Source organism: Pagrus major, chromosome 4 (genome assembly GCF_040436345.1).
Source record: "Pagrus major chromosome 4, Pma_NU_1.0".
In the NCBI taxonomy this organism is placed as follows: Eukaryota; Metazoa; Chordata; class Actinopteri; order Spariformes; family Sparidae; genus Pagrus; species Pagrus major.
The window spans coordinates 16,555,686-16,580,775 of NC_133218.1; the positions used below are offsets into that span (position 1 = coordinate 16,555,686).

General features: G+C 40.1%; 2 protein-coding genes across 4 annotated transcripts in view; one reads left to right on the forward strand and one right to left on the reverse strand.

The window, feature by feature from the left end:
* Window positions 1-1,270: 1,270 nt before the first annotated feature.
* On the forward strand, window positions 1,271-18,290 carry LOC140994559 (sodium/potassium/calcium exchanger 1-like). Its single transcript, XM_073464255.1, has 8 exons — window positions 1,271-2,337; window positions 6,135-6,314; window positions 7,078-7,186; window positions 12,163-12,293; window positions 14,308-14,547; window positions 15,082-15,171; window positions 15,742-15,908; window positions 16,066-18,290. The coding sequence occupies exons 1-8, from the start codon at window positions 1,348-1,350 to the stop codon at window positions 16,313-16,315; spliced, it is 2,157 nt and encodes a 718-aa protein (XP_073320356.1). The 5' UTR covers window positions 1,271-1,347; the 3' UTR covers window positions 16,316-18,290.
* Window positions 18,291-18,373: 83 nt separating this feature from the next.
* LOC140994560 (C-myc promoter-binding protein-like) overlaps window positions 18,374-25,090 on the reverse strand; it is a 78,132-nt gene continuing 71,415 nt past the window's right edge. For all 3 annotated transcript variants that reach the window (XM_073464259.1, XM_073464256.1, XM_073464257.1), the window contains 3 exons: window positions 23,507-23,669; window positions 22,861-22,925; window positions 18,374-21,897 (listed from right to left, as the gene is read on the reverse strand). In XM_073464259.1, coding sequence (XP_073320360.1) covers window positions 21,761-21,897; window positions 22,861-22,925; window positions 23,507-23,669 — 365 coding nt within the window. In that variant the 3' untranslated portion in view covers window positions 18,374-21,760. The remainder of the gene's footprint in view (window positions 21,898-22,860; window positions 22,926-23,506; window positions 23,670-25,090) is intronic.

Sequence of the window (25,090 nt, forward strand, 5' to 3'; positions counted from 1 at the left end):
CACAAATTTAAAAATAATTAAAGATAATTCAATTTAGAATAGGATGAAATAGCCTACAGAATAAACAATCAAATCATACACTTATCAACATACATATTACGCACATACTGTGTCCAAGCGGGGAACAAATATCTCCCTTCTTAACCAATCACTTGGTTTTTACATTCATTCTCATATTTGGTCTCTGTTAATGTAAATAATATAATTTCTCTACACTCCTAAAAAATGGCTACACCCGACCACACCCAAACTGCCCCTGTGAGCCTCTGAACATCTCATTATACTTCATCCAACAGGCACCGCGCTCACAGTCGCTCCACATCAAACTGGCAGCTGCGACTAGCAGCACAACAGGTTGAATGTTGGTGTATTGATACAGCGTTATGTGTGAAAGGGAAGGTGAGAGGTGTTCGGCTCCTAATCCTCTTACCAGCATTATGCTGAGCCTCGTTCAAGCCCTGACATGCGGTGCGCCCTTGTAGCTCCCCAAAACCCGGAGTCAGCATCTCTGCGTCCGTTACGCACAGCTGGAGGGACGGTCCGCAGCGGCGAGGGGTCGAGCAGCCGGCGGTACAGGTAAGACCCGCACCACCACTCTCTGCACACAGCTGCTTTATGGATTTTATTGTCTCTTTATTATCATTTTTGGATGATGACTGTTTATTGATTAAAGGTTTGCGTCAACCTCGCGTGATTTAATCCGCGCTGGTCTCAATTACTCCGCAATTAAACCTCAACACGCCCTTGTTAGTCACAGATCTGCTGGTTTTATTAACATCATTGACATCTAAACGCACGGTAGGGTTAATTAATGTGTCATTAGTGATCGTTTAATGCACGCGCGCATTTCAGCACGCTCTATCTGTGCGCGCGCTCACGCCGTGACGCTAAATATAATCAGTTAATTTCTTAAATGATTGCTTTTTTATCTGCAAGTCCGGTTTTTGTTATGGTTTTAACATGTTCAACGTGTCTTCATTGGACTCCTGCTTTGTGAGAAGCCAAAGCCTGTGTGATTATGTAGCCATAGTAACAGGTGGCTGTCTGCATCCCCATCACAGACACTCACACTTCTCCTCAATAGAGCTGCATCTGCAACTATGCAAGCAGAGAGGACATTGAAGATGCACCCATGGTGTTGATGATTTTCAGCTGTGTGTGTTTTCTGTTTTCAGTCCTTCCACAGGTTGAAGCTGCCCGCTGTGAAAGATGAAACACACTGTGTGTACGTGTGTGTGTCTCTTCCCCATCAGCGGCGTCTTCTTGCCACATTTCGGTGCTGGAACTATCAAGGAATAGCGATGCACCTGACATAACTTCCTGTTTGGAGTTGAGACCACGAGGGCAATGAACGTGCACTCGCCTCCGAGGAGGAGACTCCGGCGCTGTCGCGTTCTCTTCTTCATCTCAGGTGTGCTGCTGTGTTTCGTCTACACGCTGACTCTGAAGGCCAGGCTGTCACAGCCACGAGCCTCCGCCCAGACGGATGACGCTCTCGGAGCAGAGGGGGGTGATGATGATGTTGTGGCGGTCAACATTCGGGAGGTGATGGCGTCCAATGAGACGGAGGAGGAGGTTGTCTCACCTGAGATCACCAAACCTCCTCTGGTGATAATCGTCAACAGGACAGATATTGAACAGTGTGTCTACGTAGATCCTAAACCTCCCAAACCGCCTCCAACTCCGACTCCGACTCCACCGCCAACAAACACCTCAGCTACCCCTCGTCCTCCAGTCCAGCCCCCTCACAGGAAGGGAGACTATCCAGAGGACCTCTTCTCAGTGGAGCAGCGACGGCAAGGCTGGGTGGTTCTGCACCTCATAGGCATGATCTACATGTTTGTCGCTCTGGCCATCGTCTGCGATGAGTTCTTTGTCTCTGCGCTGGAGGTCATCACCAACAAGCTGGAGATCTCTGACGACGTGGCTGGAGCCACCTTCATGGCGGCTGGAGGCTCTGCCCCTGAGCTCTTCACCTCCCTGATCGGCGTCTTCGTCTCCCACAGCAACGTGGGCATCGGCACCATCGTGGGCTCGGCCGTCTTCAACATCCTGTTTGTGATCGGCATGTGCGCCATCTTCTCCCGGGAGATGCTGCATCTGACCTGGTGGCCGCTCTTCAGAGACGTGACCTTCTACATCCTGGACCTCATCATGCTCATCATCTTCTTCCTGGACAACACGATCCTGTGGTGGGAGAGCATCTGTCTGGTGATGGCCTACATCAGCTACGTGAGCTTCATGAAGTTCAACAGTCAGATCGAGAATGCGGTCAAGACCCAGCTCAACAAGCACATGAGCATCGTCAAGGTGTGGAGTGCAGAGGAGCCGGAAAAGGTCAGTCGGTGTCGCAATCACACATAATCTGGGGGAAAAAGTACCTTAAAGATTGATGTTCTAGATAAATTCACGTAAACACACGCAGCAGTGCCGAATAAGCTCATGAGTGTCACACTGAAGTTGTATAAAACAACCGTCTGCCAGTGGTTCTATCATGTCTGTGTCCTCTGGTGTTGATTTGATTTGCTGCCTCCGGGTCAAATCAGCTCCATGTTTCAACAATCAGCTCCCCTTTCAACAAATCCCAGATAACTGATTACATGCATGAGTGAGATCCTTCACCGATTCAAAACATCAAATCAAATTTATGCTGCTCGCCAAGTCAAGAGTGTTTCACAGTAACAGTTGTTTGAAACATACATCCTCAGAGTTGTGTCTGTTGCCTCGAGCTGAAATGACTCATATGGTTCAAACCAGAGACAAAACAATTAGTCAGCTAATCGCCTAGCCAATTGGCAGATAATTAATAAACAGTTTTGATGATACGTTAATCGTTAAAGTCATTATAAAAACAGAAATACCAAAACTTCACTGGTTCCAGGTTTTTTAAATGTGTCTACTCTTCATGACAGTAAGCTGAATATCTTTTGGGTTTTGACTTGTTGGTTGGACAAAACAAGACATTTGAATATGTAAATTTGCCTCCTTTGGGAAGTTGTCAAAGTCATGATTGTACAATTTTCTAATATTTTATAGACCAATCAATTAATTGATTAATCGAGAAAATACAACCCCCATTCCAAAAAAGTTGCGATGCTGTGTAAAACATAAATTAAACACAATGTAATAATTTGACATATGCTCAAACGGAAACAGCACAAAGACATTATATACATTTTTTTACTGGCTTTGAGGCTGGCAACATGTTTCAAACAAGTTGACAGACGGTCAGCAAAAGACTTGGAAAGTTGTGAAACACTCCAAAAACAGCTGTTTGGAACCATCCACAGGTAAATAGGTTTCTTGAAAGGCTCAGTTGTTCACAAGCAAGGATGGGATGAGGTTCACCACTTTGTTTAACACTTGACTATACAAAAGAATTTGACTACACATGGGCTCAGGAACACATCATGAAACTGTTTGCAAATGACTGCATTCTGCTCCATTTTGTCCAAAAACTATTAAAAACACATCAGTGAGACACAGGTGTTGTTTTTAAGCTATTTTACTCGTGTGCAACCACCAGTAAAGAGAACAAACATAGAGTAATCAGACCAAACAAGAGGGATACAGACAAAACAGACATCTCTGCAGATGAGTTGTTAACAGACAGACTTCAGTCTACACACAGTTTATTTGCTGTCCTTTCATCTCCTCACTGTTGGGACTGCTGCCTGCTCAGATACACTGAGAGAGGGACAGTAACGTGGAGGTCTGAGCAGGTGACAGCCTGTATTTGTGTGAAACCCTTTGATGATGCGGAACAGAAAGGAGTCCAGGTGTCACAGACAGCACGTCACAGTGAAGAAGTGATTGAAATGTCACTCTGTTTCTGCCACAGCCATGAAATACCAGTATATAGAGATTAAAAAATAAAGGAATAATGTATTTAAACATGTTATTTCCTGCAGAATGCCTGCAGACTCAACAGCCTTCTGCAGCTGACAGAAAGCAGAAAATGTCTGAGCCTGTAATTAACATGTAGAGCTGTGTTTCTCTATTTCAAGTATCACCAGAACGTTCTCCAATTAGCCTGAAGCACGTCTGCTGTCAGTGTGTTCTCCTTTAGTCATCACACCGAGCATGCTGCCACATTAATGGGTAAAAAAAATCCTCCTCCAGGAATTCCAATATATTATTCATAATAATCCATTTCTGTCAGTTTCAATCCAACAGCTTTTTTACAGCATTTTTAGTCTTACCTCTTGAATGTGTTCAGAGAAGATAACCTGTTGAATATACAGAAATCTACACGGCGCAGAGTATTGAGGATCAGACACAGCGGACTCGATCTTTTGAAAAGATTTGCTCTTCAGTGGCTCGTATGATTGAGAGCAATTTTCTCTGAAATTCACAAGTGGTCCAGACCTGTCGCACAAGTCATTTGCAGTTGCCAGGCTGCACATGGGGAAAAGAAATGGATAATAATAATAATAATAATAAAAAGATCATTTAAAATGATTACTGATTGCATCACTGTGATCGAGATATTTAGATTTATTTATGACAACTTGTACAGTTGCAAGTAGGGCGGTCCTGAGTACCAGTTTTTGGGCTCTGGAGCTTCGTTGGTATGCACTTTATGTGAGATACAGTAATAACAGCTAATTTGCAGTTCACCTTTGTTAGCAATCTACATTTTGCAAAAAAACAATCCAACAAACAAAAAATGAGTATCTGAACCTCAAAATTAAAAACCGGATACCTATCCAACGAACAAATATCTGAATAGTCAATTATTAGAGTCCAGCCCAAGTTGCAAGGAAAATTGTATCAGTCCAGAGGGAACATGCATTATATCCTCCATAGTAACACGTGATATATTCCTAAAATCAACTGCAATGAATGATGTATGATGGCCAGTTAAACCGCCTCCCATTTTAGTCGTGGATCACTTTGTTTTAGCATCTTGCTCCTTGTCTGTCAGCACTACATCAGCAGCTGTAATCCCATCTTCCCATTTTATTTGACGTCCATTGACGGGACGTGAAGGTGTTAAATTTGCCCTCAAATCAGATCAGACCATGTTGCCTCATGAAGCGTATTGTGTGTGAATTATTCTGATGATCAAATAGGCAGGTAATTTGAGGTAAAAATAAAAAGAGTGAGATGCGCAAGAAATTAGATGATGTGTGCAACCAGTAATTAAACTAAAAAACAGTGAAGGTGGAATCTAATGTACAATGTTAAATCCAGTTAGATTACATGTATGTAAAGACAACATATACATAACAGCAAGTGACTGATCGAGAGCCAGATCCTCTTATAGCCACAGCCGGATTAACCTGCTGGGGGCAAAACTGAGCTGCTGGGCCCCTGTTACATCGCAGACCCCCACAAATCATCATTAAACATCATTATTAACTTTTTCAGTTGAAATGAAAGTTTTGATGCAAAAATGATAATTTTCACTAAGCATGGATCTAATCACATTTTACCACATCATGCAGCCCTGCCATATAAGCACAGTGTTAAGAGAAATAACAAAGGTGTCAGGTTGAGCTAATAAAGCAGATCCACTTTAAGGCTTAAGGTTCACACTGTGCTCTTTTGCTGATGGTTAGATCTACTATAGTGTTAACTAGATAGATTCGATTAAGGTCCAGCCCTTTGTTTGGTCTACCAAGAAACACTATTAGACCTTTGGAGGGCACACGTCCACCCATTGACCCCCAGCTGTGACGTCCTCGACAGTCAGCAGAGTTGGTCTGGGATTAGTATGAGCTTTTTTAGGGCACCCTGTAGCCCACCTGGTAGAATGTGCGACCCACAAGCCGAGGCTCAGTCCTCAGCAGCCGCCCAGGTTATATACCAGCCCGTGGCCCTTTGCTGCATGTCTTCCTTTCTCTCTCTCTCGCTCTCCCCATCTTCCTGTCCATCTACAGCTGTTCTGTCCATTCAAGAACAGCAAAAAAGCAAAAAACCTGATTTTCCATTATATAAACTAAAGGATAAATCAAATAATTGTGGAGAAATGTGGTTATTGAACATGAAAAAAAACGTTATTTGCAGCTGTAGAATGAACGAAACTCTTGAAAAACACAAACATTCATATCCTTGTACTGTATGTATTTGCATGTAAAGTGAATTATTGAGGTGCCGAGAAGTGGTTCAAGTTCTAACTGACTTTACAGGAGAGTGAAGCTCCAGCAGCACCTCCTCCTGCTGCTGCTCCCGCTGCATCTCCTCCTCCTCCTGCTGCTGCGGCACCAAAGGCTGAAGATAAATCCAAACGAGAACCTGGACCACCTCCGAGCAGCCCTCACTGCAAGAAATCACTGCCAGACCCCCAAGAGGACAAAACAAGACTCAGGGTGAGAAAAACTATAGTTTAGTGTTGTTGGTGTGGACTGGACAACCTATTTGATATCCTCATGTTATTTATCCAGTCAGTTGCTCTTCTTATGTTGTTGGTAAATTAATTTCTCATGTAACGGCAGAAATGAATCAGAGGGATTCTTGCACCTTTTTGCTCGTTCTGTAATAGAAAAAAAATCTAAGTCATTATAAGTGATTTTAACTTTAAGGCTTATAAAGGTCTTGTGTACAGTTATATGGAGCATCCTAGGTGTTACAATCACTATTAGAAGTCTTTTAAGTTATAAGGTTCGTTAGACATTAAACCACACCTACAGACTGCGTGATTACCACCACCCCGTGTGGTAACTGTTGCTAAGCTACTTAGCTTTCTGTTCTCACACAGCACACATGCAGTTGCACAGGTAGCCTAGATGGGTGCTAAAGCTAAAGCTAGCTAAAGAAGACATACACAAAATAAAAACACAGTGGCTTTTGTATTGAAGATCTCTCTGACTACAGCCCCATGCACCGCTTCAGGATGTGACAATCACTCTCTGGGGAAAGGGTTTCATTTATTTTACTTTTACAGTGTTGAAGTTGGTCATTCTCCGTTCCTGGATATTACATTTCTCATGTAATATGTTAAGTATTAGCTGTAACTTTACAACAATGAATATCGGTGTCACTGTTGGCCTGCAATGTTTTGCACTTGTTAAACTTAACGTTGCTCTAAAGTATTGTAGTTTCATCTCTGATTACATGTCTGCTGGTCCGTAGGTGCGTCCTGTCCTGCAGAGAGGCGGCAGCTCGGCCTCCCTCCACAACGCCTCACTGAGGAGCACCATCTTCCAGCTGATGATCCACACGCTCGACCCTCTGGGAGAAGGTAACAACCAGAACCAACAGCAGTCCTTAAACTTTAACTTTATAACATGCCATCCAACTTGATTTACTACTGCACATCAGTATGCAGAAGGGCAACATATCATTATTTTCCTTGTCAGTTATTTAGTTTAATATCAACTAATCTAATATTGTCATATATGCCAATAAAGCAGCAAATCCTCACACCTGACAGTTGTTAATTTGTGGCAGTTTTGCTTGATTTATCATAGAAACAACTGGTCGATTAATTTTCTGGGGATCAACTGTTCCAGTAAATGTTCCAGTGACTCAGCACTGGCCGTCCTGTACCTTCCTGTAAGTCAGGTTCGCGTGATGAACCGCAGCGACCTTCAACCCGTCCTCAAACTCACCAGGCCGTTGTTCCTCGCTCTCGCGGCACTCGGCCACCACTGATCCTTAATCAGCTTTTCAATACAGGCTAATAAAAGCTGGATAAGAGCCAGCGTGTGAGCAGACGAAGCTCTTTATCTGTATGGAACGAGTGCAGAGCAGAGACCGGCTCCGTGCAGCTGGACTGTATCTCATTACTGTGGTGAACTGTCAGCATATTAAACATGAACCTGAGGAGACTTAACTTCCTGATGACTGAATCTTTTTTCTGTTCTGTTGCATATAAACAGATTTAGAGCAACAGACAATCATGGAGGACGTATTCAGATCCTTTACTTAAGTAAAAGTATTAATACTACACTGTGTAAATACTCTGATATAAGTCCTGCATTGAGTAAGTATAATCAGGAAAACGTACTTAAAGTATTAAAAGTAAAAGTATTTGATGCAGAAAAATGTTGTGTACTATTTGATATTTCAGCATTGGATTATTATCACTCATGCATTAATGTAAAGTCAGGATTTTACTTGTAGTTGGTTGAGTTGAAATTAATTTTGAACCATTTTGAATCAGGCTGCAGCTCGTGATTAATCTGCTCATTATTTCCTCCATTCATCAATTCATTGGTTTGTAAAAGAAACTAAAAAAAGCCAGAAATTTCATCACAATTATTATTAACAGTCTAAACCTCTAAACAAAATGTTAAAATTGCATAACGACTATTAAAATAATTAAAAGGAAAAGCAGCAGATCCTCACATTGGATAATCTGGAACCATAATCTGGAGTTTTTCATGATAGTTGTCAGTTAGTTTTCTAGTCAATCCATTCATTGATTAATCAACTTAATTGTTTCAACTGCACTTGTATAAAGTGTTGAATAGTTTTAATTTTTATCAAGTAAGTGAAGTAAAAAGTACAATATTTCCCTCTGAATTGTATTAGAGTAGAAGTACAAAGTGGTGTAATGAGTGAAGTACAAGTACCTCATGTGTTGGATTTATAAGCTGTGACTCAGAGTTTAGACCGAGAGGAGAGGAGACGGTTGTTGTCTCAGTTTGTGGATCAGGTTTGGTTTCAGTTTTCGTTCCTTGTGTCAGTACAGTTCTTGAATACTCTGTTTTAATTTACAGTGCAGTTATCTCAGTACTTTCTGCTCTAATAGTGATTCGATTTTTTTGCTACCATTTTCTAACACAGGAGTGTGACTAATGAATATATTAATGGTTACTAGACAGCAATGAGCCATTCAAAAATAACTTTTGGGTTGCCAGGTTGTGACTTGTGTTCGTCCTTCTCCAGCATCGCTCTTGATTTGCATTTGTAGCCCTTTAGTTCAGACCTGGATTAATGTAGGAACCCTTTACTACAACGTTTAACATCTACATTTACAGATGAACAAACTTACTTAGTTGGCTTGTTGTAAAGTCAGTACAGTCAATAACTGTTTTTGAGTCATTGTTTACTGAGCTTTGACAGTTTACTATCAGAGGATACTTGTGTTTAAGGAAAGATCCTTTAACATCGTTAAACAACAGCTATTATTGATGCCCCCGGTGATCATCTCTAGGTTTGTATTGTACATTGTTAATTCCTGTGGATAACTAGTCAAGCGTCTGATAGTAGGAAATGTTTGAGTCCTTTGTGGTAAAGAAAAAAAGAAAAAATGTTGACGTTTATCTGTTAGAATAAAAAGAGGAAGGATTCTTGCTGGAGCTTCTCACCTGTAGAAAGAAAATGGTGTTAATCTCGGCCCAGGTGAATCCTCCAGTGTTGTAAGAGGCATTGCAGGAAATCTCTAACTGAAGTTGAAGTGGACGAAACGGGTAGAAGGAAAGTGGGTCCATCAGTCATGTAAAGGCAGATGGTTTGTATCAGTTCAAATGGACAACAGGTGAACTTACATAGAAAATGAATACATTGCCGATGGGTCAGAAGTTAAAATTGTTGCTGTGGGTTTCCATCCTAGAGACGGCCCTCAGAGGGGCCATTAAAACCCCCAGCCTGAGGAAAACCAGAAGAGGTAAGAGCGACGACAAGATGTCGCCTTGCTGTCGTTTCCTGTGGTGTCTTGTTGTGATTGTAGTTCATTTGTGTCTTCTTGTGTTCAAACTACGTCTCGTTCACATGTAACAGCAACAGTGAATAATAACAAACCTTCTCGTGAGCTTAATTTTTTTGGAAACTGAACTGAAAAAGCATTCAAAAGTTCTCATTTCATATCGTTTTTTTACGTAGTATTTTCATCTAGTTGCATTTAATTGAAGAATCCCATAACTGGTGGTCGGTATTTAGTCTGTGTATCTCTGCCAATCAGAGACATCCTTTAATGGTGATGTCAGAGGGGAGTCGTCAGTACAGAGGAAAGGTAAGACAGGAGACATGTTGGTGTCGTGTCTGTTGTTGTTGTTGTGCTCAATCTGGTTGTCTTTTAAAATTGGACGGTTGTTTGTCTTTATTGGATGTTCGCATGTTTGCATCCAGTTGTTTCTGTGTTGTTTTGAGGACCTCTGACCTTTTTCACACACTGGCTGCTTGGAAAACTTCATGTTATTGTCACGAGATTCTTACAGAGTCTGTTTTTGCATCCTCATTTCTTTGGATCTAATAGAAATCTTCCACGACTTTTTTAGTTTTTAAGGATTCACAAGTGCGTCCTCTTCAATTTTAATGTGTTTTGTTTGCTATTTGCAAAATCTAAAACATTTCTTGTATTTTCCTTCTATATTCTTAAGTACAGATGTACATTTTTGGAGTACTTATGCAAAAAACAAGTTATTCTTTTGACATGCACCTATTTGAAAGTACTAGTTTGTTTGTGAAGACTGCAGTACTTTTATTAAGGTCATGAAAGTTAAGGGGAAAATGCAGCCATTTCACAAAGTCTCCTCTGAGGGGAGAAAACTGAAACAATCACAAAAATCAAGAGGGATGTTGGTTTACATTCTAGCAGAGGTGTGGGTCATCATCCTAAGTCAAGCATCGTTGGATTGGTTTTGTTTTATGGGGGTTAGTTATTCAAGATTCAGTTTGTTTATCGTTATACAACCAGGATTAAACAACGGAAAAATTGTTTGAGTCCTTTTGTGGAATTTACCCACAAAAAACAACATTATATAAATGGATGATTAAAAGATAAAACTATAACTATTCTATGCTGATGTTTTACTAAATGGCCAGTGTGAGTTAAAGGCATGTTGACTTAGTTGCCCAAAACTGCTTGTGAACAAAGAATATCTTGGTTGATATTAAAAGGACTCATGTTGTTTGAGCGATTTATTCTTTTAATTTACAGCGAAGAACAAAGTAAAGCCTCTGAACGTCCCGGTAACGGGCAAATTACAGAGCAAGTCACATCATCGCCGCTCTGAAGGTGAGTTTCATGTAAAAAGTACAATCTGATGTTTTGATAAAGTCAGATTAGAAGTTGACATGAAGATCCAAGACGTGTATAAGCCTAGTTTAACACAGAAAATGGAAGCAGGTGTTGCTTTTAACTTTTCAGCCTAGCTCTGTCAAGGGTTAAAGACCGGCAGCCTCATGGCAGCTGCAACTTTGATGTCATTGCACAAGACAAAAGAAATCTTAAAGGAAGAAAAACTCAAAATAATTATTCTTAATGTTACCACTATCGAGACAAAATATCTATTGTTTAATCTGAGTGTTGCAGCGGAAAAGATTCATGCTGTCAACTGAATAAAAATGGTTTCTTCTGTACTGCGGCCATTTTCTTTGCAGTAGCAGGTCAAATTATTAATGAGGAACAAAGGAGAGGATGTTGAACTCTAGTTTTAACCTAAAAAAAAAAAACCTTTTTGAGGGTTTTTTTACCTGCATTTTCCTTATGAAATCAAGTCAACTGTTTAATGTTTAATTACTGTTTAATTAATCTATGTTGTAGTCTAATTAATATTATATATTGATAAGTACTAACCATGTAACGGTCTCTAAAACTATCATGCATCCAGTCTTTGTACCAAACACAGAGAAATGAAATGTATATTGATTTCCTCATCTAAAAAAGTCAAACGAGCACATTATTAACTGTTTATTCAAATGTTTCTGTGATGGAGGTGTAGAAGCCATAACGGGGCTGTAATGGTTGTGTATCAGTCATCAGAGACGGTTGGGGGGTTAAAGAGGTTGTTCTCCACAATCAGTGGAGCCTCTCAGTCAGCGTGTTGACAGTGCGTCACTGTGGAGTAAGGAGGTGCTTCAGAATCCGAGGCACAGAGCAAAGTGGGGCTGCAGGGAGCCTGAAGAGGCTTCAACAGGCCCGAATCAATCAGCCCGAGGATTATGCAGATGGGACGAGTCTCTCTGTGTGTGGGTGTGTGTGTGTGCGCACCTTTCTCCATGAGAAGAACATGTTTATCTCCAAAACACTCCAATCACGCTCACTGGCACTTCATACTGGTCCACACAGCATAATAATTCAGTCAGTTTAACATTAAAACATGCGCACATGAGCAGTTTCAGTCATAACTGTTTGAAGTTAAGACAGTTAACCAGACACGACATAGATGACTAAACAACCTAACTGGACTGTCATAGTGATCCACAGTAATCTGCTGGATGTACAGTGCGACATCTTTGTCATTCTGTGTTTTCTTCTTCTTCCTCCAGATGTTGACGCCACCTCAAACACCGAGCAGGCCGGTGCAGCGGGGGACGCTGCAGCCGAGCCGTCCACCTCACAGCCTCAAAAGACAGAAGAGGCGAGCGAGAAGACGGCCGACCAGCCGGACGAGTCAAAGGTACGCAGATGATTTTAAACTCACTCTGACAAAACATGCATTGCAAAGGTGTCACTTTGGGTCTGGATCACGTGTGATGAAATTTCTCTCGATTTTCATAATTTATACAAACCAAACCATCAATCAATTAATAAAGAAAATAATCAGCAGATTAATCTGTCATGAAAATGATCATCAGTTGCAGTTGTTATTGCCTCTCTGAACACAAAAAATATTTTTCAAAGAAAAGCAAACCTATTTAAGCAGCAAACCTAAAGTGGTAGGAGACCGTGGCCCATGAGCCAGCCTGCAATGGGCCCCAGCTCAACCAACTAAAATCATGCTCTTATTAATTAATGCATCAGCAATGATAAAAGTAATTTTCTGAGTATGTTTACATTTAAAACTACTACATTTTCCTGATTATAGGATCTCAGTACTTCCTCTACTCCATTGCAAACAGCCAAATATAAGTAACATCACTTGAGATAAACACCCGACAGCATCTGTATCCTCCCGACAGACTCCATGTTGCATCTTAATAACAACTTGACAACTGGGAAATAAGAAGTATTGATGAGCCTGGGAAAGTAATTAGCTGTTAATTCATAATATTGCTAGAAAGTATTAAGCAGGGGACAATAAGACTAGAAAACAAACAGCTATTATCAATCTGAGACACAGAAAACAATCATGACACAGTGAGTCATGAGTCATTTTAGGATGCTGCTGTGAAGTTTTTCATTATTGTGAAGTCATTACGAAGCGCCTTCAATGCCTCATTCTGGATGGACATATTCTAGTAGATCCTTTGTTGGTTAATCAGTGTCAAACTAGTCGTGAATGGGTTATGAGCAAGACCTCACTTAGGAATGTGAAACATATTCTGAATCATGAAGACTTGATTTAGACACTTGGTGTATCTGATATCGCCGTGTTGCTGGAACATCATAATTAATGTTGCTTCAGGACCTTGAGTGAGAAACTTGAGTCCACTTTGAGGAGCGAGCTGCTGTTGGCAAATGATTAGATATAATATTCTCACTCAGGAGACTTTGATTCGTATCCTGTTTGAAACATATTATACTGTTCACTTTATTATTCTCCATTTCATTTCAGTTTTCTGTTGCTGTTTGGTTAGGCGTACGTTAAGGAAAACACGGTTTGGGTTAAAATACACCTTTTAACAACATTAAACACGTGTCTGAATGGAAAACGTGTCAGAATGGAAAACTGATGGAGCGACATTAATTATGACGTTCCAGGAACAACACCAACACGGTCATATCAGATTGTGCAGTTTAGTTATTCAAGAATAGCGAGTAATTGAGGGAAAATTACTGTTCTTATGGAACGACCATCTTAAAGCAGAGTCATGTACAATTTTGACCTTATTTATTATCAATAAGCAGTAATCAGGAGGTTCTTTCTTATCGGCCTTGTAGTTGTAGAATATGCTCATAAAGAATAAGGCATTAATACGTACTTTATAATGACTAATAAATAGCAATATGCTACTAATAATTCATTAATAGTTAATATAAGCCTGATCTTTTCTTCTTTCAGTGCTGCATTTGGTACTGAGAATTAGTTTCACGTAATTCAGCACTATGTGTTTAATGTTTCCACTCAATAACCCAGTTTTTATGGCCCCTCGCTTACATTAAGGAAGCCAGTATGGCCCTCTGGAAAAGAAACTGCTGCCCACCCCTGTCCTAAACCGGCCACCGACTCACTAATGCTTGATCTTTATGCGTCCGCATGATGAAGGCCGCCCTGATTCCTCGTGTGAAATCGAGTTCAGCCTCCTAATCGGACTCTGAGAACAGGGTCAACTAAAGTGCACTTAATACCACGGAGTGCATTTTAATTTAAATCACCAGCACAGAGAGAGAATATTGTAACACATGATGTACAACGACTTCATGTTCCTGTGGGTTACGCCACAAAAAAGAGAAACACACGGATGTAAAGATAAAAACTATTTTGTAATAACAAACACTCTCTGTCTCTTTCACTTGTTTCTCTCCTGCAGGCAGCAGCGGAGGGCTCAGAGGGCTCAGAGGGCAGCGGGGAGGACGAGAGCGGTGACGAGGACAGTAGCGAGTCCGGCGACAGTGAAGATGATGATGGAAAGAAGGAGGGAGAGGAAGAGGAGGAGAATGAACCTCTGTCTTTAGAGTGGCCTGAAACCAGACGCAAGCAGGCCACGTATCTGTTCCTGCTGCCCATCGTGTTCCCGCTGTGGCTCACGCTGCCTGACGTCCGCAACCTGGTGAGTATGAACCGCCCTCGTGAACACCATGGCAACCGTAGCAACCAGCACCTCGTCTTTCACTAATCATTTAGTATAGTTATTATTCATATTCTGCAACACGATACAACTTACTCTGAACCTGTTTATATTTCACTGAACGCTGAAATAAAAATGTGGTTCATCAAACAGATGTTTGGGGGGGTGCAAATCATCAAGACTTCTCTCTGTATTTTTTATTTTATTATTATTATAAGTTGTTCCACGACCAAAATGTCTAAAACTACACTGTACAAACTTTAACTTTGAACCCTGTAAGGCTGTCGACTGGACATCATTAGTGAAGGTTGAAAAGACGTCTGAAAAAAACTTTCATTCTTGAGGAAATATGTTCAGAAGTATCTGCCCATTTTGGTAAAGGTATGACGAGACGTTCTCACACATTCAAATGAGTCAAACAGTTTTTACTAAAGAAACATCTTTATTCATCTGGATCCAGATCTCTGTTTCATCATGTTCTGTGTTTTACTGATGTAAAATGTCTTTTGTTTCCAGGCGTCCAGGAGGTATTTTGCTGTCACGTTTCTCGGCTCCATCCTGTGGATCGGAGTCTTCTCCTACCTGATGGTGTGGTGGGCTCATCAGGTTTGTTTACATGTTTACATCCAATGTGACACGTGTTTGGGACAGAGCATGGGACATCTTTAAAAGCCAGGCTTGTATCTTATAATTTAAAGGATTATTCTGACTTTTTGGCAGTTAGCCTGATGAGGGGATCGGCAAAACATATTCTCTCACGTCTGTCAGGAGACAAATCTGTGTGATGTGGATGGTGATGTTGAGTGTTGATGTAATCACAGGTCAAGCTTAATGTTCTGCTTCAGTACAGAGTGTGTTCTTTGGTGAGTTTTTCCAGTCACATGCAGATGAGCTTACTGTTAAAAACCGCCGTGGTCGCCAGCAAAACAAGTTCAACACTTTCAGAAATTCACTTGTTTGCTCTTTTGCTAAAAGCAAGATGACAAGATTTATGCCAAGATCGACAAAATTACCACTAAAATGAATCTACAGCCAGCCGCCAGTTAGCAAAGTTTAGCAAAAAGACTGAAAAAATGGAGAAACAGCTAAAGAAAGGTAAAGAAACTGCCTACCAGCACCTCTACAACTGTGTTAGTGATTTCATGTTTCATGGCTTCACCTTTCTTTGGGTTACAGGTTGGTGAGACTATGGGCATCTCAGAGGAGATCATGGGCCTGACCATCTTGGCGGCCGGGACGTCCATCCCTGACCTGATCACCAGTGTGATCGTGGCCCGGAAAGGTCTGGGGGACATGGCTGTGTCCAGCTCAGTGGGCAGCAACATCTTCGACATCACTGTCGGGTGAGTGACCGCACCACTGTTTCTATACCAGCTGTAACCGACAAAAGCGGTGTAGGGTTTTGGATGTTGATTTTGTGATATTCACTCTCCTGAGATGTCAGATAAACTATGTGAACTGTAAACTGGAAAGAAACACGTCTGTCTTCTCTGGTTTTAGTCTGCCGGTCCCGTGGCTCTTGTTCACTCTGTTACACAACGGCGAGCCAGTAACCGTCAGCTCCAACGGCCTGTTCTGCGCCATCGTGCTGCTTTTCCTCATGCTCCTCTTTGTCATCATCTCCATCGCCGTCTGTCGCTGGAAGATGAGCAAAATGTTGGGCCTCACCATGTTCGTACTGTACTTTGTGTTCCTCGTCCTCAGCGTCATGTTGGAGGATCGCATCCTCATCTGCCCCATTTCCATCTGAGCTGACGGGCAGAGAGCGAACACCACTGCCGCACACGACTTAGCATGTCCAGACAGGATCAATATGGTATGTAGGATCCGTTAGATAGAAAACGAGCCTGATGTCAAGAGGCCGACCTGACGCACAGTAGACACATGGTAGAAACATGTAACTAAACGAGCAGCGATGTTAAAGGAGAAATCAACCCAAAACAAAACTTTACATACATGTGATCGACATTTTCCAGCAGCTACTTTGTAAGAACCAAAATCACAAACCCTTTTTCCAGTTCCAACAGTGGAACAAATAAAGTTGGGTCCATTATTTTCAATAAAATCCCACAGTGCAGTGTGCTGCATTTTATACATGCAAACATTAGGGTTGTGCAGTGTCACACCTGTCAGTGATGACTGTTTACTGCTGGAGTCAACTATTGTGTGTCTGCTATTATAGAAAGTAGTAAAGCAGGGAGTGATTTTATAACCCTTAACTTGCATACTTGAGTAATTGTTTTCCTATATTTCCCAGAATGCACAAAGGCAGTTAGCCCTGATTAGAAAGCAAAGTGTGCAGATGTTGATTTAATCAGGTTTTTCAAGGTTTTACCCCCAAAAGACACACAATGACATTTTATACCTTTTCATACATTCAAGATGAATTAAATTAACCGCCAGCTTACATTAACAAAGCTTTAAAATAAAACCCTACAATTAAACTCTGAAGTACAAACACGACACGGCACATTAAGACAAACATGCTCACTTCACACTTTCTCTTTTGCAAACCCCACTGTTTGTAATGGATCTGCATTATTCATGCGAGTCAGATTTAAGGCCGGAAAAACAGAAATTCTTGATTAATCCAGAAGAATCACATCGCTGATTGAATTTTGTGTATGTTGGCCCACAAATCATCTCCTGCTGGGATATATGGAACTGTCTTATTTGCCAGCGCAGATGAGCATCAACACTCCAGGAAAAGCCTGGTTAACAGCAGCTTTCAGCTGACCTGTAGTAGTTTCACTTCTCTCCTTAAAGGGGAATTCCTGTATTTTTAAACCTGGGCCCTATATTTACATGTTTTGTTGTGTAAATGATTCATACTTACCAAAAGTTTTGGAATAGATCCAGCAGATCGTCTTAGCAGGTTCAAGGAGACGTCTCGCTCTGAAACTTTGAGGGATGATTTATTACAGTTTGTTGCTTCATGTAGATGCTCAGAAACAGTTAAGTCGGCCATTCCTCTAACTAAACTTGAGACTCCTCTCTCCAACTCTCTTACTCATGTTTCCACCATTCCTACTGGACTTTGGTGCAGCTCTAGAAAGAAACAACCCCTTTTTGTTTTGCGGGTGACTGACACCAAATCTAAAACTATTTCTGCTACAAGACTCCACGGTAGCTGCTGGAAATATCAGAGATCAAGCAACCGGCTCATTTATCTACAACAAAAATAAAACTGCCAGAAATGCAACAAGCAGCCCATCCCCACTGACTGTTACAGTTAACTGTGTAAGTGTTTTGGGTGGAATTTTCCTTTAACATTGTGAGCATGATGCTTCTGGAACCTGAGGTGACTTTAATAGGTTAATAAATTCAATTCATTATGTCCGTCACAGCAGTGAAGGTTCAGTTTCACCGTGCAGCAAATCAAACCTCCTGGATGCAACTTCAGTTTTCTGCTCAGTATTTTCTGAACCGTGTTCCTAAAACTTTGTTCTGTATTCGACCAAACTAGTGTTTGTTCGTGTTTCAGTGTTTTTTGTGTGAACAAATATTTGATTTTGTCAACATGTGGAGAGAAACAGTGATTGTATGTGTGTCGGACTGTCTTAGCTGTGAGAACAAACCTGACCGGTGTCATGTTGTCAGATGTTAGTCTTGTTAAGAGCTCTTGTTGGATTGAAGTGGATGCAAACTTGTATTGTTGATAGGAAAACTATCAATATTTCAAATTAAAACTCCATGCTGCAATAAATTATTTTTTTAACAGTGAACTCAAGTTTTGTGTGCTGTTTTATTGGAAAGTCAAAAGTTAATATTGCACTGATAATTTAAAAAGAGAAAAAAGCAGCCATCATTGAGAGTGTATAAGTGATTTTATTTACAGTTCCAGTCCTGTAGATCTGGTCGCTGTACAGAGCCTTCACCACATCTAAAAAGGACCTTTGCACATGTGTGAATAAACTGTTATAAAATGTGATTTCTACAAAGGGCGAGTTAAAATGTACATGGCCCCAGATTCTGCAAAATCATTCATTTGTACAACTTATTAACACAGAAAAAAAAATCCACAGATGAATGGCAGCTTCCTCCAGCTGATGTGTCCTCCTCTCCTGAGCTCGCCGGCTCGACCAGCTGAAAACAGTCTTCACTTTTTAGGGGCAAAGTGCAACTTGTTGACCGCAAATCACACACACGGTTGAAATTCATGAGACCTTCACGAGTTTCGGGTCCTCCTTCAACCATCTTGTCAGTTTGTCAGTCGTCATTTTTGATGAACACAAAAACAAGTTCTTATCCAGCCAAAGTCCAGTTCCACCCAGAATGTAATTGATCAGGTATTTCTCTGTTTAATGTAACTCTGATGCACACTGATATGTGCTAAAACAGCTAATGTTACGGCATCATTAATAATTCCTGTGGACACTAAAACAGAATCCCTTTTTGGTTTTAATTTGATATGATGGAGATAAAGCTGCTGGATGAATTTCATACAACAGATACTGAAACAAGATGACGAGATGTCACCTTAGACAATATTTTCATTTTCCCAAAGCTGCACTAAGGGCTTTTTACAGAACTTCACAGATGTTTGATACTAAAAACTACCGATGACAATCATAGAATCTAAATAATGCACCTTAGACAAATCACGTTTGTACCCTTCAGTTGATCTGGTTCATTCATTACTGTCACAGGCTTCACACGTAACCGTATAAAAATTAGAGCTGCACAATTAATTGAAATGATATGAAGATCGCGATAGGCCGAGTGTGACAATCCAAATTTTTGAAGCTGCAATTTTTTGACGAAGCTAAAATATGTGACTTAACAGCATTAAAATTAAAAAGTGTAGTGCAGCAGAGACGTCCTGACCGACGAAATGTCACATCATCATGATTTAAAAAGTTTTATCTGTGAAAATTAAAATTGTGATGCAAGAATGATCATTCCCACTAACCCGTATTGTGCAGTCCTAATAAACATTCAGATATGTAGTTGTAGAACCAGAAGCTGGTTTTAAAGTTGTAAAACAAAAATGTAAACACAGCTATGTAGACAGCGACAGCCTGGTTAAAGCTTTTTTCTGAAATACCACCTTTTGCAATGAGGGATTATTACCAACAAATGGTGCTTTAAGAATCTCAGGAACATGTATTATATCCCGTCAGACTTGTTCGTTTTGGTGAGTACAATGTACCAAAAGTATGAAAAAATAAAATCCAAGTTGAACAATATACTTGGGCTCTCATTTATAAAACTCTGTGAAGAGTCCACACTAAATGTTTCTGTACAAATAAAAGGAAATAAATGTACGCCAAAAAATATTCTAATTTAAAAAATCTTGCGTACGGCCAGTTTCCTTTTATAAATCCCAAATCAACTTTGAAATGTGCACACATGGATCAGCCTCATCCCGCCCTCTCAAACATTCAAACATAAGTGTTCAACGCAAAGCGCCACGAGTGTTAATGCATAGAAATGAGCCGGCTGATCAATGGTGAAGTGTGAAATCAAATGTGAGCTGCATTATTATGAGTTGAATAACGCCTCTCATATTTCATTTCTACAATCTCGTTTCATTTCAAAATGTTCCCACGGGTTAGAGTTTACTCACAGGTGTGCACATTTTCCCATCAACTTTGTTTTTATAGACCAAAACTTTTGTGTGTGAAGCGGCATGAAGAAGGTTTATAAATGAGGCCCCAAACTGTAGCCTCCAACATGAACGCTGCGTTAAATCACCCTGTTTGTTGTTCATCAGCATGGACGGTGACCACAGACAGAAAAGTGACTGTGCTGGCATCTTATTTGGTTTGTCTTTTTTTGTTTGTTTTTTTCAAAGCAGCTTCTGTATATTTAGGACCACCCTTTCGTGCTGTAGTGAGCTCTCTCCCAAACTTAAAATCATCTCTAAACTTGGGTAAAGCCACAGTAATAAATGTAAACTACATCTTATAATCACTTCGCCCAACAGTAACACAGAGATTGGCTTCATTTGCGGCTGATCACACCGAGATGTGTCGCTAGAAACGCGTTGTTGGCAAAACCGTTGTTTTCCTGCATTAGTGAGCTCCTCCTTTTGCGCCTCGTGTCATATTTTTCTTCTCCAAGGCTTTTAAAGCAACCGGCCTGTAGCAACAATTCTCTGCGTGATCATGGACAAGAAAACGAAAAAATTACTGTTCATATGATGAATAATTATTTAACGTTCAAAAAATTTTTTGTAAACAAACTTAACATTAAATTGAAATGAAATATAGAGCACTATTGTAAGTGGCAGCACAGCGGACATTTATATTCAGACACTGGACGAACATTGAAGGCAGCTTAAAAAGTGTTTTTAAACATCTGAATTAGGGCTGCAACTAAAGAGTATTCTCGTTATTGGTTAATCTGCTGATTATTTTCTCAATTATTTGATCAGTTATGTAATTGTTTTGTCAATGAAATGTTAAAATTAGTGAAAAATGTGTGCAATGTCTTAAATCTGCTTGTTTTTTTTTGGACCAGCACTTCAAAAACTGAAGATATTCAATTCACCGTCAAATACAGGTTTGAATCAAGTTTTCTGTGGTTTCACTGATCATTGCAGCTCTAATTTAAATGTCTTTTTTTTTGCCCCAACTCAGTAAAGCACAGTAATCTCATCATCATTTACAACAGAAACCAAATCCAAACTGGAACATCTCTTCCACAGTTTGTTGAAAATGAGCAGCGAGTGTTCAGGTTGCGCTGGTTTTAAACTGCGAGACAACAGCGACACGACAAAACACTACGCCCAACAAACAGAAGACACTACAATAAATAAAGCTTACTTTGTATAAATAGAGTTCAAGTTAAAATATTGCTAATATTAGTCTTCATATGCTGCAGGACTATACAATATAAATGTTGTATTTTTAAAAAAATCCTCTACTGTTGTGTATTTACAGTGTGTCTGTATAATTTTCACAGGATTTTTCTAAGAAACCAGGTGAGCGTCACTCAACAACACTGCATGAAGTCATGTTATGAACAGTGAGTGTGTTTCCATCATCACTTAGTTGAGATAAAGTCTGTAAAATTATTTTTTAGTTTTTAGGCTACATGACGCTGACTGCGGTCAACTGCGCCTTTTTGATCACTTTTCTCAAAACGCCACCGTAGTGCACATTCACAGTCTTCCAACAGGTTTCCTGAGCTCGTCTTAAAGCGATGACATAAGTGGTGAGGGTTACTCCTGGTGGGTGAAGGTGAGTGTTTACAGGTAAGGCTCTCCAAACGTCCTGCGGCACTCCATCACCCCCGTGCTGGGAGGTCGGTCACAGTTGTGGGTCAGCTTCACCAGGCTCGGCATGAGGCGGTCGTACGCCAACTTGTACTCACGATCGAAGGCGTCTGGAGAAAGAAGAGCAGACTGTGATCAAAAACATGTGGGTGGGGTCTTTTTATTCACGTGTTCCATTCATCTGCTCGCTGCACTTTTCTGTGTCGGATGTTGTTTCTTCCAAGTTCCGATTGCAATGGAACGCACCATTGGTCACGAGCTGGTGAGGCAGCAGCTGAAAACACAGTTATTTCCCTCAGGAGTTCACAAACAAGTTAAAATTAAAGTGAATATTGAAATTAAATTTACCAGGGGGCCAAAAACACGACTTCAAATAAACCCTAATGTTACCATCTCCCTATTTGCTTGATGTGTGTAAAAACTATTTGCTAAAAAGTTCACCAGATCGACTTAAAGGTGACGGTTCTGTATGTCAATGTCGTGTTCAGAGGTTGTGTATGCTTGTTAAAATCAATTAATGAAGGTGCACATTATACAAATTCTTTCCTATATTTTATTTTATTCAGAGCAACTCAGATATTTACCTTTATATCCTGGAACCAAACTTAAATTAAGGAAAAATAGTAAACAAAAAATGAAACCACTGACACTGCTGTAAAATAATGGTAGGCAGAGTACATGCAAAGCTCCTTTAAGGTTGTAATATTTGACAATATGACAATATTTAAATATTAAAAGGTGCAATATGTAAGAATTTGAGTTAAAAATAATACAAATTAACACATTTATTTAGTGTGAAGAAATAACAGCTTGGACATTATGTTAAAGACTTCCATGTATTGTGTTGCAGAGAAATATCCTGAAGTTAGTATGCTAACCAGCTAGCCCCTGACCACATTGTGCCTCAAGAGCCACTTATTACGACCGCTAGCTGCACGGCTAACTGAGTCAACTATCTCATGGCAGCTACAGTAAGCAGCAGTTAGCAGTTACTCTTGTGATATGCTTCTTACATATTGTACCTTAAAAATTGTTCAAAATAATTCATTATGACAGTGAAATGTGTGACTCACCAATATCAATGTTATCTTTTCCCAGAGCTACCAGAGAGAGGAAGAGGATGTCCCGGTACAAACTCCTGAGGACAAGAGAGCCGAGGTCAGAACAGTTTTATTTAACAATATGACTCAATCAGTTTTCTTGTAAAACTTAATTTTAAACATAGACATTTAATTAACATTTGTACTTTTTTAATGACCTTATATACTGCTGTGTATCTTAATCTATGATAATACATAGTAATTTATTTGATCATTGTAATTACTGTATTCATTATCTGAATCTTAAAAGTAACTAGTAACTAAAATTAGAAAAACATAAACAAAAACATATTTCTGTCTGAGATGTGGTGGAGTAGACGTATAAAGCAACAAAAAATGGAATTACTCAAGTAAACAAAAGTTGCCTCAAAATTGTCCTTAAGTACAGTACTTGGGTAAATCTACTTAGTTACTTTACACCACTGCTACTGACATTAAAGAAGTAAACATTTACCTTATTACAGCTACTTTTCAAGAGGTTGACTGATACTCAGAGAGATTTTGGAAGGAATACCACATAATGTGAGAGTTTACACACTGAAGAATCTCTACACTGGTGTTTCGAGAGGTGAAGACTCTGGAGTTGAATAAATAAATAATCTGACACGTCAGTGCTGACCTCTGCCGTTTGACCCCGAGCGTCTGTCCCAGCAGCTGCAGCAGCTGAGCCATCGGCCGGCTGACATCGTTCCTCTGGATGCTCTTCACGACGCTCTGCAGCAACTCCTCGCTGAACGGCTTCTCCTCCTCTGAGATCGACCGGGACAGAGGGTACCCCACATCTACACAAAACACACACACACTAGTTCAGCAGTGGACTCATCACATTAGACATATAACACTAATACACAATGAGTATGGTTTTATCACACAGGTTCTCACTCAGATGAAAAGTACTTGGGCTGGGTATCTGTACTGGTCTTCATTTGATATATACTGCACTCTAAAAAACAATATTTGTACTGGTAAAAACCTTAGTTAGTTAGAACTACAGTGTGTGGTGAATAAAAGCTTAGCAATGTATAAAGTAAAAATAACCTGAATTATTTGATTACAACATAACTTTTTTCCTGACACAAAAGTATATCATCATGATATCATCGATGCGGGATTCGAACCGGGGCCGCCTGCAGCGAGGACTGTAGCCTCAACACATGGGGCGGGTGCTCAACCAACTGAGCTAAACACCGCCCCTTCATTTAGTTTTAATCAAAGTTTTCATTCAATTTAACTTTGTTGCTAAAACATTATTCAATTATTCATGTTGAAACTTTTATTCAGAATCCAACAAGCTAAACCTAGTTCTGTCCAACAACAATTAGAGAGCAGTAAAATTATTAATGTGGGAGCATTATTTACTAATTTGTGCATTTCTTTGTCTCCATGATGCTGCTGGGATCTGTACTTTTTATTATCTTAATTCTTGTTTGTTTCAAGTTAACACTTTGTATTTTTGTGCTTTGTTGGGTTTGATGTGTTGTTGGTCACATGTTTCTTCCACATTTTGTTTCTACTGTGAACTGAAAAAGATGAAGGACTCCAAGTACCGTATAGTGTGTTTTTCTATCAAAACTTGTTACTTAACAAACCAGTGACTTAGTTATCAGCAGTCCAAAGTTAGTCTCACTAACAGCTCTGATGTGTTTTAGAGTAAACAACGTTTGTTCAACGTATTTCAGATGCCACTTAATAAAACGCCGTGTTAATACAATAATTACATTATCCAAAAATATAGCTGAAACTAGAATGGCACTCAAAAGAGCGAATACCTCTGCCAAAGCCCAACAGCCCCATTTAGTAGTCACTCAATGATACCGGCCATCTACACCTGATTTTTTTCATCACGATCCATGCATTACTCCATGAGAAATGAACAGAAATGTTGAAAGGGCCCTCTCTCACAATGTTAAAGAAAGTGAATAAAACATCTTGAATCCGTCCCTTTATCTGGATCTGCACCAAAAGTTAACTGGTTCTGTTCTGGGCTGAGACACATCCTAGCATACAAGTTTTGTGGAAATCCATTCAGTAGTTTTTGTGTAATCCTGCCAACAAACCAACAAACAAACGGAGACAGAGGAAAGCATAACCTCCTTGGTGGAGGTAATTAGACGCCTATTAGACTAAATAACAACAAAGGTTAGAATAGTGTAATCAGGTATTTTTGGTGAGAATGTTACTATTTCTGAAACACACATATTTG